This window comes from Nematostella vectensis, chromosome 7 (assembly GCF_932526225.1).
Source record: "Nematostella vectensis chromosome 7, jaNemVect1.1, whole genome shotgun sequence".
Lineage (NCBI taxonomy): Eukaryota > Metazoa > Cnidaria > Anthozoa > Actiniaria > Edwardsiidae > Nematostella > Nematostella vectensis.
The window spans coordinates 13,815,954-13,831,625 of record NC_064040.1 but is presented as its reverse complement, the minus strand read 5'-3'; the positions used below and the strand labels follow the sequence as shown (position 1 = coordinate 13,831,625).

At 38.7% G+C, this 15,672-nt stretch overlaps 2 protein-coding genes and 1 long non-coding RNA gene across 3 annotated transcripts; 1 reads left to right on the top strand and 2 right to left on the bottom strand.

Moving 5' to 3' along the window:
* Positions 1-34: 34 nt before the first annotated feature.
* Positions 35-5,048, bottom strand: LOC5502495 (protein YIPF4). Its single transcript, XM_001623622.3, has 5 exons — positions 4,733-5,048; positions 2,298-2,469; positions 1,696-1,773; positions 839-952; positions 35-536 (listed from the first exon to the last, which is right to left on the bottom strand). The coding sequence occupies exons 1-5, from the start codon at positions 5,011-5,013 to the stop codon at positions 399-401; spliced, it is 783 nt and encodes a 260-aa protein (XP_001623672.3). The 5' UTR covers positions 5,014-5,048; the 3' UTR covers positions 35-398.
* A 55-nt stretch (positions 5,049-5,103) lies between these two features.
* On the top strand, positions 5,104-15,226 carry LOC5502496 (exonuclease 1). The gene is made up of 12 exons (XM_032370747.2): positions 5,104-5,759; positions 6,149-6,268; positions 6,707-6,830; positions 7,634-7,771; positions 8,361-8,570; positions 9,458-9,642; positions 9,994-10,090; positions 10,976-11,367; positions 11,516-12,230; positions 13,136-13,175; positions 13,283-13,409; positions 14,837-15,226. The coding sequence occupies exons 1-12, from the start codon at positions 5,599-5,601 to the stop codon at positions 14,853-14,855; spliced, it is 2,328 nt and encodes a 775-aa protein (XP_032226638.1). The 5' UTR covers positions 5,104-5,598; the 3' UTR covers positions 14,856-15,226.
* LOC116609924 lies at positions 9,099-10,980 on the bottom strand. Its single transcript, XR_004293199.2, has 2 exons — positions 9,952-10,980; positions 9,099-9,671 (listed from the first exon to the last, which is right to left on the bottom strand). It is a non-coding gene; the product is annotated as an uncharacterized LOC116609924 (long non-coding RNA).
* Positions 15,227-15,672: the final 446 nt, after the last annotated feature.

Genomic DNA, 15,672 nt, shown 5'->3' with positions numbered 1-15,672 from the left:
TAAATTAATTGCTTGATAAAAGACGAATCACACATTTTTAAAACTGTATTTATTTTTAGCTGTACTCTACACAAAACCCGCCAGGCAGCCAACACCCCTCAAAATTGCCCCAACTCCAACACCACACCCTTTTAGGACCACACCGCTGCCCCTAAACAAGGCAATATGAACAAAAACACATTCTTAATACACAATATTCCCTGTCCAAATGTATCTTTTTTTATCAATAACTGCAGAAAACAGTTCTCTGTTTTTTTTAATTTTTTTAGATTGGTCACATTGCACATTGTTTGATTTCCTTTTAAAAACATTCCTTTTTAAATATGTTCCAGTGTTCTTCAGTTCTAATTCCCAAGACCCATCCACTTTGAGGCATGGGATCGATCTAGAGAGATAAATCAGACGCCAGTATAGAGGGAGAAGAAGTAGATGTAGAGCAGAAGTATGGGATATAACAGGAGTGGTCTCTTGGACCGTAGATCCTCATGGATTAGCAGAGATCCTGCACTGTACGACGCCCACACAACACCAATCGCCTGCAAACAAAATAACATAGAAAATACAAATATGTTTGAAAGGCAAAGGGTCTGAGGGAATTTGGTTGGCAAAAAAGTGAGTCCCTTGCCCCTCATCAGGGCCATTACGAGTGCAGCACAAGATACATGAGAGGGAGTGAGAATGTAACAAAAACACAAATCAATCATTCACAGTGAAACAAATTTCTGTAGTTAAAAAAAGACAATATATTAACAAAAGGGTCATATGGGGTGGCTGACATTCTGTTTGTAAATAACCAATCCGAAGTTTGCCATATGCAAAACAGAAATATGCACTGTACCTTGATGCAAAACCCAAGCATGGGGAAATAATGGACCAAGGGTAATGCAAGGGCAGTCAGTACTAGCGGGATAAGTGAGTAGCCAATGACCCCCAGACACTGTGAATAGGTCACCTGGAATGACAACATTACAGTTGTTACAAGATGAGTCTTATTATGAATTTCTTAGTTTTCGCTTTGGCATATGTATTCAATGAATCCTGGGCTCAAGGAGACAGCAGGGGAGCTTTTAGTCTTATCAAATAAAAGGTGTCTATGTCTATTAAGTATAAATCCAACTACATACTATCATGAATCTAGCAATTTGATTGGCTCCCGTTCTCACTATCTGTTAAGCCATAGATAGTGAGTAACAAAAAAGCAGCAACAAAAGTGGTTATTTATTACTGAGAATTATTAAAATCTTCATTTATTTGAAGGTAGTATGTGAGTCGATCTATTCTTAAACAGTTAGACTACATTCTTGTTGACTATCTATTGACTCAAAGAAAACTCAAACTTGTTGTCTAATTGTTAAGTATATGTCCAAGAGTATTAACACTTAATGTGGCTAAAAATAATAAGTTATTTTACAGAAAGAGAAGGCACCAATATAAAAAACATGGTTGAAGTGAAATTGTGGATTTTCTATACACTTCCTCTAAAATTTCATTCTTAAGGAGGCAACAACCCTCTTGGAACCCCTTGAGCCGCCACTACTTTTAAGCTAGAAACGTTATGGTAAAACCTATAAAACTGTTATGTTGTCCATTAATAGATTAACTGTTGTTTATGTGGCACTCATTAGGTGGACTGCCATAAGTTCCACCCCAAGTGTCTCCCTATTTTCTGATGTACAGTATTATGTTTAGTCTTACCTCTCCTCCAAGAACTCTGGCTAAAAGGAAGACAATCAAAGATCCCAGCACCCAGATAGTTATGATCCAGGAAACCACCTGAAAACATGCAAGGAGTTAACAGGCAGACACATCTACACAAGATAATGATGATCCGTGCAAGAGATGTGAGCTTTATATTTTACACAAGAAAAGGCAATAATTTATTCCCCAGTTTCAAATAATAAAATAAAAAGGGGGTACACAGGGTGTACATGCATCTCCCTTGGCTACCAAAAAGTAGGTAATTTCTTATTCCTCCAATATAATTTTCATTTAATTCTTATTCCTCAAATTTCCGATCCTCCAAAAATACTCCAATACTTTTGCTTTCCCATGATGGCTGGGCACACCTCCCCCTTCCCCCTCCCTCAGAAAATCCTGGGTACAGGCCTAATTTGCTACAGCAGAAATAAAAGCAGCAGAAACAATCTAAGCCGGGTTCCTAGAAAGCAAGTTAACACTAATTTATCCAATCAAATGTCAAGATATCTGTATTTATTCCTGGGTTAGCGTTAACCTGCTTTATAGAAACCTGCTTGAAATAAATTTTTGTAGAAGAACACTTATAGGTATGAACTTACTCTAAACTGTCCATACAAAGCCAAAATTGCATATAAAATGACAATCAACAGCGGTCCCCAGAAGTCAGGACTATCACGCAACACATCTCTCTTGAACCCGAGTGATGGCAAAGGGAACATGACACAGCGCACTTTGTAGTAGATGTCAGCTACGTCAATGTCCAGCTCCTCTCTTTGGAATAAAATAACAAGCACCTCATAGTAAGATAACAAGTAATTGGGCCTTAAAGTATCATGTACTTATCAGAGGAATTCCTGTGCTTTTTTCAGCTTCAAGTCAACCTATGTAAATGTTATAAATAAAAAGCTATTTTTTTCTATTTTTGTATATTTTGTTAAGCTCATTATAATTGCAATTTAGAAAGTGGTAAAAAGTTAAGTATTTTGCGGAATAAAATTTGGGATCTGGTACTACTATTAGAATCCAGCAATAGACTAATTTCTAGTTCCACTATGACCGCTGGACTTACAGACTAAGGACGCATAAATACAGTGTAAGCCTCGACTTGAGGCAAATTTCATGCGCATACCAGCGAAAATCCTCTGGAACTTGCAATAAAACAATGCAAAAACCTGTGAATACTACATGATCTTGCTGGTATTTGCAATCGATTCAATTGAAACCGAGGCTTGCACTGTATTTATGCGTCCTCAGTGCTATGACCAGCAGGCAAAGTGGAACTCGAAACTGGACTAACTGATAATTTTTGTATTATTTAAGTTGACATTTTTTGTGTTAGTTTATTTGACATTTTTTGTCTTAGTTTGTTGAGAATTTGTCATGTCTTTCTTTCTTTGATTGGGAGAAAAACAAAATAAATAGCTTAATGGTTCCAACATTCAAAACCGTAGCAAACGAGATACGAGAGAAATTCTTTCCAAGACGTGCATGTTTCAAACATAAACTAACATTTAAAAATGGTGGCCGTTAATGGAAATTAGTATTTTTTGGTTTCATTTCTTTCTCCCCTTAGTAATTGTGGGGTTATGAGTTACTAACCATTCAATCTTTTGTTTTGTATGAAATTTTAGGCTCTGTCAGACGGTGACGGCCATTTGCCCCCATTTGTTACTATACATGTTTAAGTAATTCATACCCGACATACTTAATGGATGAAAATCGATCATCGGAAATCAATCAATAAATCAATACCAATCGATGGAAGTTCCTTAATTAGTATCGATTGGTAATGGCTAATCGATAACCTGCAGAGTCCACAGCAGGAGGATTTTGTTGCGCCTTGTGTCGCCGTATTTGAGAGGACAAATTGAATTGTGCTGGATAATAGCTGCATGCATAGGCTTCACAGTTTAAAGTCCCAGTATAAGGTACGAACATTTTGTTGGTAGTCAGGGATTTTGAAGGAATCTTTCGGGTGAGTAAAACATGTCCGAATTTCAGGTGTGTACTGATTGTAGCATAGCATTTTTCGTGGGCTATGGAATTTAAGAGATGACAAGTTTTTCGCATTTTACCAGGGCATTTTATTTTTCTGATGGAGAAAAGGGGAAAATATGTGTGCACTAGTCAACCCCTGAAAGATCACGGTTTGTGAAGGGGTTTTCGAGGATAAATTACACTTTTTTTCTTGCGGGCGTTTAGTCTCAGTTTGCAGTTTGTATGTTTTACACAGGGTGTATTTTAATGATACCGCCTAAAGCTTTTAACACCTCTTATCAGAAGGGTCTTTCTTATCAACAGGATATGGCAGTATGCATGGGCGGGCATCTCGCCAATCCACGAACACGGCTCAAAACTATTTTTTAACTGTCACATTTCACAAGTACCACTTCGTACCACTTTCGAAGTTTTGTGAAAAAAGAAACCGATAAATGGCTTTCGGCAAACTAGGTTTTTCCAAATATTCACTCGAACCGGATTTTTATTTTGCTCTTGTAATCTTGCTGCACCCAAACTTGCGTAATTGTAACGTTAGCGTAACGCAGCATCGCCAGTACCAATATTATGTTTTTACTTATAGCAAAACTCTTTACATAATGCAGCTTACGCAGAAAAGATGATCAATTTTTCGTTGACATATCAAGCCACCCTAAGCCCTATTATCAAGGGATTTTACGCTTTTCAGTGAAATGAGGGGAAACTCGAGAAAACTCCGCAATTCTAAAAAAAAACCGTTGCAACAAAAGATGTAAATCGATAACAATTGATCATCAATCGATGAAAATCGATCATCAATCAGTACCAATCGATAAAAGGTCACAAATACCTTGGTTATCGATTGGTCATCGATTTCCAATATCAATCAATTGATTGTTATCGATTGCTAATGATTGGTATCGATTGCGATTGATTATCGGTTTTTTTCGATTAAAGTACGTCGGGTTTATAGTGAGTACCCATCCCCCCTTTCGAAGTCGATGTAAAATAATTCGTTAGTTTTTAGTCACCATAATCCCCAGTTATCGAAACTTACAGCAGCGGCTTATTAAAGTCGTCATCTTCAGTTTCGTCCACTTCAAGCAGCCATTCAAACCCTTTGCGACTAAAAACTTGGGAGTAGATCGATTTTCCTACATCGCCATTATCGCCGGCTGTTTTACCGTTCTCAACATAGCTTTCTTGCATTTCTATCGATCCTGAGTAAGACATGTCATGTTTCAGGGGTGCTGTGAACGCGAATTCGTCAGGATGTGGTTCAGGCAGTGTGTTTTCGCCTTGCGTTGGATGAAGCATAGGGATTGATGTGGCCGCCATCTTGGATTTCTTTCGTACGTGTTAACAACATTAGTACTCAGGCCGATGCGATCAGGTAGGTCGAGGAGGCTGGGGCGAGCAAGTCGAGCGGGAAACTTTAGTTTGCAAACAGAGCTTTTTCGCGCTACAAACAGTTTTGTCAGTCTTTAACGCATTTTTACTCCTTGTTTTAGCTTGATTTAGACATTCAATGATTATTTGACTTATTGATTATCCTGAGGAGTGCTTACAATTTGAATTCCGAATTCGGAGCGTTGGAAAATTGCAGAAGAAGAGCTGATCTGGCATTGGATTTGAACACGAACGTCCCTGAAGTGACGCGTGGTTTATCGTTTGTTTTGAACTGCAAATCATGAACATTTGATACCTACAGGAGGAAATTGCATGGATACCTGAGACTGAGATAATTTTCTAGACCCATCATTGTTGACCTGTTATTTTTACACTATCCTGGACAGCCATTCACTCCCCACAACACGGCACAGGTTGCGCATTCCTTGATTGATGAATTTTGAAATCAAGTGACGGTCATCTGAACGAATACTAGGATTTCTTCTAATTTTACTGTGAATTTTATCAAAAGCTATGGGAATTCAAGGATTATTACCGCTTTTAAAGCCTATACACAGGTCTGTCAACATAAGTGAATTCAAAGGCCAGACAGTTGGTGTAGATGCATACTGTTGGCTGCATAAGGGAGCCTATGGCTGTGCCATGGATCTTGTGGAGGGCAAGAAAACAACTGTGTGAGTAGAACCAAGCATAGACTATCTTTGCAGGGGGGGGGGCATTCATGGATATCACACAGTAAAGTGAAATATTTGACAATCCTTCAAAAAATAATTCCACACTTTTTTTTTTGCACAGGGCCCCGCGTACGCCCTAGCTACATGCCCGAACTGTTACTATTCATAGGTGAATGTCAAATATGTTACAAATCTCCAAAGTTACAAGTACATAGCTTGTAGAAATCCAAATTTCAATCCTATAACATGATAAATGTCTTACCATCTTAAACTTTGTCTTGTGGTAGCTATAGCGAGCGTACTGCCCAGGGAGTTGCCTATTTGAACATACAGTATGACAAATTGTGTTTCCATACATGATTTTAATTGTATTTTGTTCGAATTGTTAGGTATATTAATTATGTTCTGAAAAGGATCAACATGATGCTATTTCATGATGTCAAGCCTGTTCTTGTATTTGATGGAGCTTACCTCCCTTCCAAGGCAAACAAAGAAGCAGAAAGAAGAAAGTGAGTCGAGCTGTTACAGCAGAGACTTTGAAAATCATGAAAAAAATTATGGAAATCATGTTTGCAATAGAGTTTTCAATTTGAAATAAATGTACTGTATCTGTGCAGGACAGTGCATCTTCCTATACCTTCAGCTTACAGTATTTGTAACTTGTGCCCTCATAATTTAGTACCTCAGCTACTATACTAGAAGGGTGTTTGATATTCCAAAGTTTTTCAGAACTAAAAAAGCAAATACATAACAAATACACTATAAATTATTTTACAATGTGGGGAAAAAGGAAGAAAACAGATACATACTTTATATTAATGGCAAAACAAAACAATTAAACTAGGAAGGTTGCTAGAGAAAACATTTTTTTTCATTACTAAGATATTTTCTATGGATTCAGATTAGTTTTCTTGCTATTGTACTTAAGTGTCTTTGTGTTTTTCCAGGTCCAGGAATGAGAACAAAGCCAATGGCCTTGCATTTCTGCGGGCTGGTAACCGTGCCAAGGCACAGGAGTGTTTTCAGAAGTGTGTGGACATATCACCTGATATGGCTCTGGAAGTCATCAAGGTTTGGTCTACTGTATACACATTCTTACAACTAAAAGTGATTGTGTTTAAACAGCTTTATATCCCTTTTTGCACAAAGATGCAAGCAAATGCTCAGTTTTTATAGTGCATGACATGATCAAATATGCTTCACATGTGACTATTCTCCATCAGTAATGTAGATGCAGACTGCTCCATGCAGTTAGATTCATAAGTGAGTTAGGGAGTGTGTGTACTATAAGCTCTCTCTGAAATTAGTTCTGACCTCCATTTTAACATCCTTGTCCCAGAAGATGAAGGATTAACACCTACCGTAAATGATCTAATAAACGCCCCCTATCTAAAGAACGCTTCCTATCTAAGGAACACCCCCCTCAGCTTACAAGTTATGATGAATGCCCCTTTTTAATAAAACGCCCCCCCTACCCTCCCTCCCAGTAATATAAATCAAATTTAATTGCATCCTTGCTTAATCTGAGCTCGGCTGCTACTGGCTGAGCCTTGCTCAATGTCAAGAAACGCTTTCCACACCGGCTAAAATTTGGGTTTGTTATATTGTTATAGTTTGTAAAGAACGCCCCTCTCTGATAAACACCTCCTATCTATTGAATGCCCCCCCTCGGACCATCAAAATTTAATAAACACCCTGGGCGTTTATTAGATCATTTACGGTACAACAAAGTGAGCCTTCACACCTCTGAAAAAAATCCTTACTGACCATTTTTCAAACTGATGACCACCAGGAAGCTACTGTAAAGTATAATGGCACGCTCACCTCAATCTGATATTGTCTTGAGTTGTTATTTTTATTCTGGTTATTTTCAGATGTGCCGTAGTAAAGGGGTAGATTGTATTGTGGCCCCATATGAGGCAGATGCCCAGCTAGCCTACCTCATGAAGAAAAACATTATTCAAGCAGTTATTTCTGAGGATTCAGACTTATTAGTGTATGGTTGCAAAAAGGTATAGTACGTTATCCAAGATGCCATCTCTGACAATTCTTTCTGTAAGTCTACAGTATCGGTGCAAAAATGTAACGACAAGGTAGGCTTGGGGCAGGGGGGTCCTGAACTTTCTCTTCTCATTTCGGATGAGAAATAACGTAGATAACTTCTGAATAGACTCAACTTGTTGAATACAGTGATTGATTTATGCCTTTCTGGGTAGTTTAAATAGAAAATCTTTGGATCTACTGTAGTCTAGTGACCTTCTATACATATATTTCTTAGGAATGAGCTCAGGAATGGCTTAGAATGTGAGAACATTAATTGCCATTTTCAATCTATGTATTCCAAGGTCAGTGAATAACAGCTGGACATCATTTTTCTCTTGACACGCCCCAGGAAGGGCTGCTTTTTAAGACCCAGCCCCACTGTAGGAGGAGGGTGCGAAGGTCATTCGCCCATTTAGCAGAAGAATTTTCCCCAAGAATCCCATCCTAGCTCACAGTGGTACTCATTTTTCCAATTCAGTAGACTCTCTAGTCAAGTGGGGTGGCTTATTTTATGCCTCTGCCCGGCTGATGCATCTCATTTAATGCCTTGTATTTTAGGTGATGTTTAAGATGGACGCATCTGGTTATGGGACCCTGGTCAGCCTGGATCACCTGTCGGAGCTCACCAACCTGAAGATGCATGAGTTCACACTGGAGAAGTTCCGCCACATGTGCATCCTGTCAGGGTGTGACTACCTTCCCTCCATTAAGGGGATTGGACTCATCAAAGCCAACAAGCTACTTAGAAACTCATCCAACATCAACAAGGCATGTATAAATTTAACTGTTTTCTGCAAAAATGGCAGATTCAGTGTTCCAAAGTTCACTCTCGCGACAGACCAAAAAAATAAGGTCTGCTTGGTAAGCTTGAATGTTTGTATAGAGGTTCCTTATTTTATGTAAACCAACATATCAAAAAGTGTTTTTTTCTAATGGATTTGTCTTCGAGATATGAGGCTTGAAGAGCAATTTTCAAATGTTCAAAGTATGAATTCTCGTTTTTAGGGAGAAGTCGGGCTCTGATCAGAAATTAAGCCAACTTTGCTCGCTTATATCTAAATTTCATATCTTCTAATTTTTTTTAAAATTTGGAATGAAGCTTTTGGTCAGGGGAACTCCTTGTATGCGGCATCTTGAGCTTATTTATTGAGAATTGGACAATTTTATGCCATTTTTTGCTCTGTCCCCTGCCGCACTCTAGAAAGTGGTCATCCTTTGTTCAATTGTCTGTCTTCAATGTTTAATGTTAAACAATATTAATTTTGATCACCCTATTAAGAAGCACAGTCACCATAATCATTGTCCCGTTTGCCGAATTTTATTTCATTTTACACATATTGAGCATTCACTTTGGCTGAAGTTCACAAGGTTTGTAGTTCCGTTTTGCCAGATTTTCCGCAAATTTTCTATATTTTAGCTTATCTATTAGTCTATAAACATACTTTGAGGGGTATATGTAGATCTCTGGTTTTTACACATTTTGATATTTTTTTTGCTAAATAAGGAAACTTCTATTGAGCAGTCAACTTTTTATTAAAAGCAGTCTTTTGGCTTAGTCCCAAGGGTGACCACTTAATACATACTTTATCATCCTCATTGAGAATTCGATTCTGTGAAATTAAGTAAAAAACAAAATTATCTATTTACATGTGCAGCTTGTGCGTAATCTGCGGATGGATGACCAGTACCGCGTGCCAGTAGACTATGAAAAGAGCTTCAAGCAGGCAGATGAGACCTTTCTGTATCAGCGGGTGTTTGATCCTGTCTCCTGTGAGCTTGTACCTCTTAACCCTATCCCTGAGGGCATGTCTCATGACCACAACCTGCACTTCGCTGGACCGTATCCTTGCACAATGATGATCTCTTGCACTAAGAATCATTCAAAGATTCCCTCATTGACTATCTATTGATTATTACATAGTTTGGACATCAAAATTTGCAGTGCATTCTTTAAGCTTAGAATATAAAGTTCTTGTGCTTATGTATGTGTTCAATTGACAAGTGTCCCCTGTTAGAATGAGACTTTGACTGAGACTTGGATTGAGACCCAGATTATTGTGAGAACTCTTATCGCTGTGGAGCGACATACATGTACATACAAGTTCTGAATGCAGTGCTTGTCTCTGAGATGCAAAACGTAACTATGTACCTTAAACATCTCTCCTGTAACACTCCTTGACCTGTACTATAGTGCGATGCCCAGGGATAAAGCACTTGGCATAGCTCTTGGTAATATCCATCCCATCTCAGGAGAAGTCATTGGTGACTTTGATCCTGCTTTCACAAAGGTACACACCACAAACATACTGGCAGCATATCATTATTCATTTATACCTGTTATATTAGCCTCCTCTAGCCACGAAGGTACACACCACAAACATACTGGCAGCATATAATTATTCATTTATACCTGTTATATTAGCCTCCTCTAGCCACAAAGGTTCACACCACAAACATACTGGCAGCATATAATTATTCATTTATACCTGTTATATTAGCCTCCTCTAGCCACAAAGGTACACACCACAGACATACTGGCAGCATATCATTTTTCATTTATACCCATTATATTAGCCTTCTCTATCCACAAAGGTACACACCACAAACATACTGGCAGCATATCATTATTCATTTATACCTGTTATATTAGCCTCCTCTAGCCACGAAGGTACACACCACAAACATACTGGCAGCATATAATTATTCATTTATACCTGTTATATTAGACTCCTCTAGCCACAAAGGTTCACACGAGATACAAACAGCATGTTATTATAGCCACAAAAATACATACTTAACCTGGAACAAAAAAATTGTAATAAAACAATGCCTGCTACACTAACTGCATGGACCTGAAGAAGAAAATGAAAACAGCATTATTAACATTTTGATTAACATGAAAGTGGAAACAAATGATATTAAAGTGAAGTACCATTCAAAAGACTGTATATACGAAAACATCATCATGCCAATTCTATGGCTCTCATGTTCTCCTTTCTTTACCTCACACTTTTAAGAACTTTCTATGCATTAACATGAAACATAATATCAATCGTTTATATATAGCACTTTAGTGGAAATTTTCAATTGTTTTGAGTCGCTGAAAACACGAGAAAGAGACTCACAGATTGCATAAATTCGATAAATGACAATTACTGCCAATTATCTACCAGATACTTACTGAGAGGAGTGAGAAGCCAGAGCCCTCCGCAAAGCCCGGTTGTGCGTTCACATTTAACAACCACAAGGAGGATTTGACACCACGATCCACCAGCTGGGAGAAGTCTTCATTTCGCCATGGTGCAGCCGCCAAGAGAAGTCTACAAGACAAGATGGTGCCTGCCCTCCCCAGTATGAAGCGATCGGATGAAGACAACGAAGAGAACTCTATGGACGAGCAAGCTTTTGTCAATATGTACACATCTATCAAGGCAAGAGAGGACATGGCATCCTCCGGGGTGAAAGGTGTGGCCAACAAGACACGCTCCCAATCAGGACAGGGCAAACTGCGCAGGAAGAATCCATTCCGTAGTGATTCAGGTACCGGTGGTGCTAAGCTCAGTAGGTGAGTCTGGGAGACTTTCAACTGTATATCTTTTATTGATGTGTTATTACTATGTTATAGAATGCTTTGCAGTATATTACATGTACATAATAAACCATATTACATGTAAATAATAAACTAAAACAACATTATCTTGCCTATCTTAAAGATACTTCGTTAAGGTGTCTACAGAGGCGACTAACGATAACCTGTCAGACGAATCATCAGATTCGTTATCAAACCAAGGCCAGCCTGGCGCTCTTCTGGGCTCACTGGCCGCCAACAAGGAGAACCGGCACTTGCTATTCGTAGAGTCTGTAAACGGATCATCTCCTCCAAACAGCCAATCAGTTAACCACAGAAGATCACATGACTCAAGTGATTGTGAAACGCAAGATTGCAAAGAGGAAGAGATGGCATCCCAGAGCTCGTCTCCATCAAGCACACAAAATACTGTTTATCAAATCAGTGAGATCTCGCGAAGCGAGTCAAGTGACTCGAGTGAGCCCACGAGCACACGAGTGAAGGTCTTAGCGCAGTGTAATTCTATCAGAGAGAAGACAAATGCCGCAGAGGCACTTAACAAAACAAGAGATGGACTCAAAAGATTTCTTTACCAAGCTGGGTCCAAAAGAACATTTAATCGACCCAAAATGGAAAGAACACTTGATCACAAAGAGAGCGAGGCAGAAACTCCCAGTAGAGGAGGAGTGGCGAGTGATGTGTTCACACGCCCCGAGGTCATAGAGATTGACAGCGGCTACTTGTCAGACGGCGAAGAGAGTGCGGGTACAGACACCCCCCCGCCTTCCCAGGGATCCGGGAGTTCACAGCAAGGGATGCCGGGAAGGTTGATACAGTCAGGAAACTCCGCGGGACTTAAGGTAATTGCATCGTAAATGACAAATCATTTCTCTACTTTGCTGAGTGAAGTACGGTGTTTTTCTAGCATGTAAGGGATTTGGTTCGTGCAAAACATACTGAATGCAGAGGGAAGTCTGAAAGCGTACTCCTGGAGAATGTGGAAATCTTGGAGGCTCTAAGTATCCACATCCTGTATATCAGATTCGTACCCAAGCGCTAGGTGCAAGTCACCGCTTTAAGTTGAAATCAATAGGTAATTTGTGGGAATGTAGTTGGTAATCAGTGCTTCTCTACTGTTCTAAGTGATTAGTATTCCCTAAGCTTACTTTTGATGGTTTTCCAGGGAAAAAACTAATAAAACCAATAAAAAAAATAACAATAAACGAAATAAAAACCAATAAAAATAAACAAGGGAACAGTAGTCACTACATTAGAAGATGACTACTAATTACTAACTCCAATCCCCACTAAAATATCTTTGTTATTCAAAATCCTCCACTGTTTCACATCCCAGAGAGAAAATAACTCATATTAAAATCGGTGGCTTGCACCGCAGGCTAGTGACAATCAAAGAGCATCTTTCCACAGTTAGATATTATTTTAATTGTTTGCCATTTATTTGTGTTGATTTGCCTCATTCACATATTTCTTGTTAATTTTCCACTAAATCCCATAGAACACTCGCGGTCATTATCTAACCCTTGCTAAGGGTGCGGTTCTTGAACTCTTCAATCCACTAGTCGTACTAACGACTGACAGACTAGGTCCAAGATTAGGAATGTTATTAACCTCCAGTCACTCATCTAATGTCCGTCCCTTATCCACCTATAGTGATATTCATCCGCTTTGCTTTCTAATCCCCTTTTCTTTCCCATTAATGTGTCTTTTTCCCTGGTCTGATTCGTCTTTATCTCTCAATTTATAGACAATGAAAAAGCAAATTCAAGTCAAGCCTAAGCCATCTGGTGAGTGCTCAATGATAATCTTTACCCTTATCACGCTGCCTTTAATACATTCAATACAAGAGACTCTTTGCAACGAAAGTTATAAAATGATCTTGGTTGGTTTGCAGGTCACGTGTCCGGTTTAGGGCGGTGCCGTACCATGGGCATGCGGCGTAAGACCGAGAAGCCTGGGCCCGAGTCTGGCTCGCAGTCGATTCTCAGTCACTTTGAATATACCAAGAACAAGAAACCAAGGTACGGTAGAACGCGCCTCGTTAAGAATCATTCCTAAATGTAGGGCTTCTGGTGGCTTTAAGAGCTCCTGCCAGCCGCCATTTTCTCGCCCTAGCAAGGGAACGAGTGTAAGAAAGCACCTTTTTTTAACTGTTTCCCCTTATCAGTATCAGAGTTGTAAAGTCTCCTTTCTCGCTATAACCTCAGATCAAACCGTACAAAATACCTGTAATAACAAATACTGAACGCTTCTCTAATTTTGTAACTGTAAAGTACCAGCCTATTTACTATTCATTGCGCATTCAGTATTTATTTATGTAATCAGCCTTTAACTCAGTCGTAACTGTAATAGGTTTGAATAAACAATTGAATTCAATAAATAAACATAAGATTTCGTTTTTTAAGTTCCTCCTTGAAGATTTATTTTCGTGATATACTTCCAATATAAGGTGAAAACAATAAAAAAAATGTGTCTGACAAAAGATCTTTAAAAGCCGTTTAATCTTTATTTGACGTCACTGTGAGCAGCTGATCTTAAAAACACGTTATATCACGTGCAGACGTTATATCACGTGTCTCTTGAGACACGTGTAACATAAGAAATGCCTTTTGTGTGGAGAATTCACGATCAGCAGTATTAAGATGAATTATTAGTTCAAAACGTCAGTAAATATGAATTATACAATTTATGATTTCATATTTTTTATCGGAAAATCCATATCGTAACCCGCGTTGCCTTATGGAAAAACAGATAAATGAGCATTATGATTTGAAGCGTTCAGACTTTTAATTTAAAAAAGTTTAGTTTGTTAATCATTTATGAACTGTTTAATAAACGATCTATCGGCGACAGCAAAATATTAAAACTTAGAAGATTTGGTATTGACATGAGCAGCTGAGGCTCACGTTGATCAATTTGTGTGGTTCGAATTTTCGTTTTTTGTGCACTTTTCTGTCTGTTGTTTGTGTTTGGTATTGTTATCTTAAAAAGTTTTCCTTCATATAAAATAACCAAGGAGGATTCGTTTTTTTTTTTGTGGTATAAAAACCCATTCTCGTAACATATCCGTTCACACAATTGACGAAATTGCTATTGGAAATTTTTGAATTTATTTTAAAGTGCTTCCAAACACACACCTGCATGAGTTTTCATGAGATTGTCACCTCGCAGACTCCGCTAAGCATCACCTGATGCTAGTTCGTATTTTTTCGTTTATGAATCACTTTGTATGCGAAATGCCACCCCACATGCGGTTTCGCCTATGCAAACAAAAGAGGTTTCTGCTGTATAAGTGGTAATTCTTTTATAAACCACGCAAAAACTAACTTATCGGTATTTTTTCGAGGGGAACGTTTTTAGCCCCAATGCCCTCATGATCCCAGCAAGGGAAACACTTAAATGAGCCAGGAATCCCACCTCATACTTATTCCATACATGTATTTTCCAGGCTGGAGTCCTCAAGATAACATCAAGCAATACTGCAAGCCTAAATTCTACAGACAGACTGTTGGAAAGTTAGGTGGTCTTAGGTGTGGTAGAACTAGGGAAATATCAACACAAGGTTGAAATGGCATGTTTATCGCCTTGAAAACAGAGCAGTTCGTCGATGAAGAGAAGTAAAACATGCCATTTCAACCTTGTGTTGTTTATTTTTTCAACAAAACGCAAGATTTACGTGAAAATCCACGGAAGGGACAATCTATTGCCTATAGTTTTATTATAAAATATGAAATATTATGTGAAATGAAGATATAGGGATGTATTTTTAATTTGAGAGTATATAAAATAGGATCGTTTTGTTAATACTGAATTTTGAATAAAGTTCGCAAAATCACAACTGTTTTTGTTTATTTCATCCCTTTGAACGAGAGCCAGTTTAGGTGACGTTGTACATGAAAATCTAGCTGTTGCGTGCTTTTCTTTCTAGAACTTTAGTTCCAGTGAGAATCGGAGAATTGCGCATGCACCCAGGTGAGGACCAACATTAACAAGGATTGCGTGACTCCAGGCGTTACACTTTACCCAGAAGGCTTTGGGGCGAAATTTGACGGTAGATACACAGGGGTGGTGGGTTAACGTGACATCAAGAGGAAAGAGCGTGACTCCGTACAGCTCAGCGTGACTAACTACAAGACAGTGTGACCCCCTTGGTGGCAAAACGTGACATCTAGAGCAGAGAGCGCATTATAACTGTTAAAAGCTAAAAATTTCCCCTTATCCACCATTCCCCGCCAAATAACTGGCGCCGAAAAAATTTTTTTTAGAGGCGGAACAGCATGACAT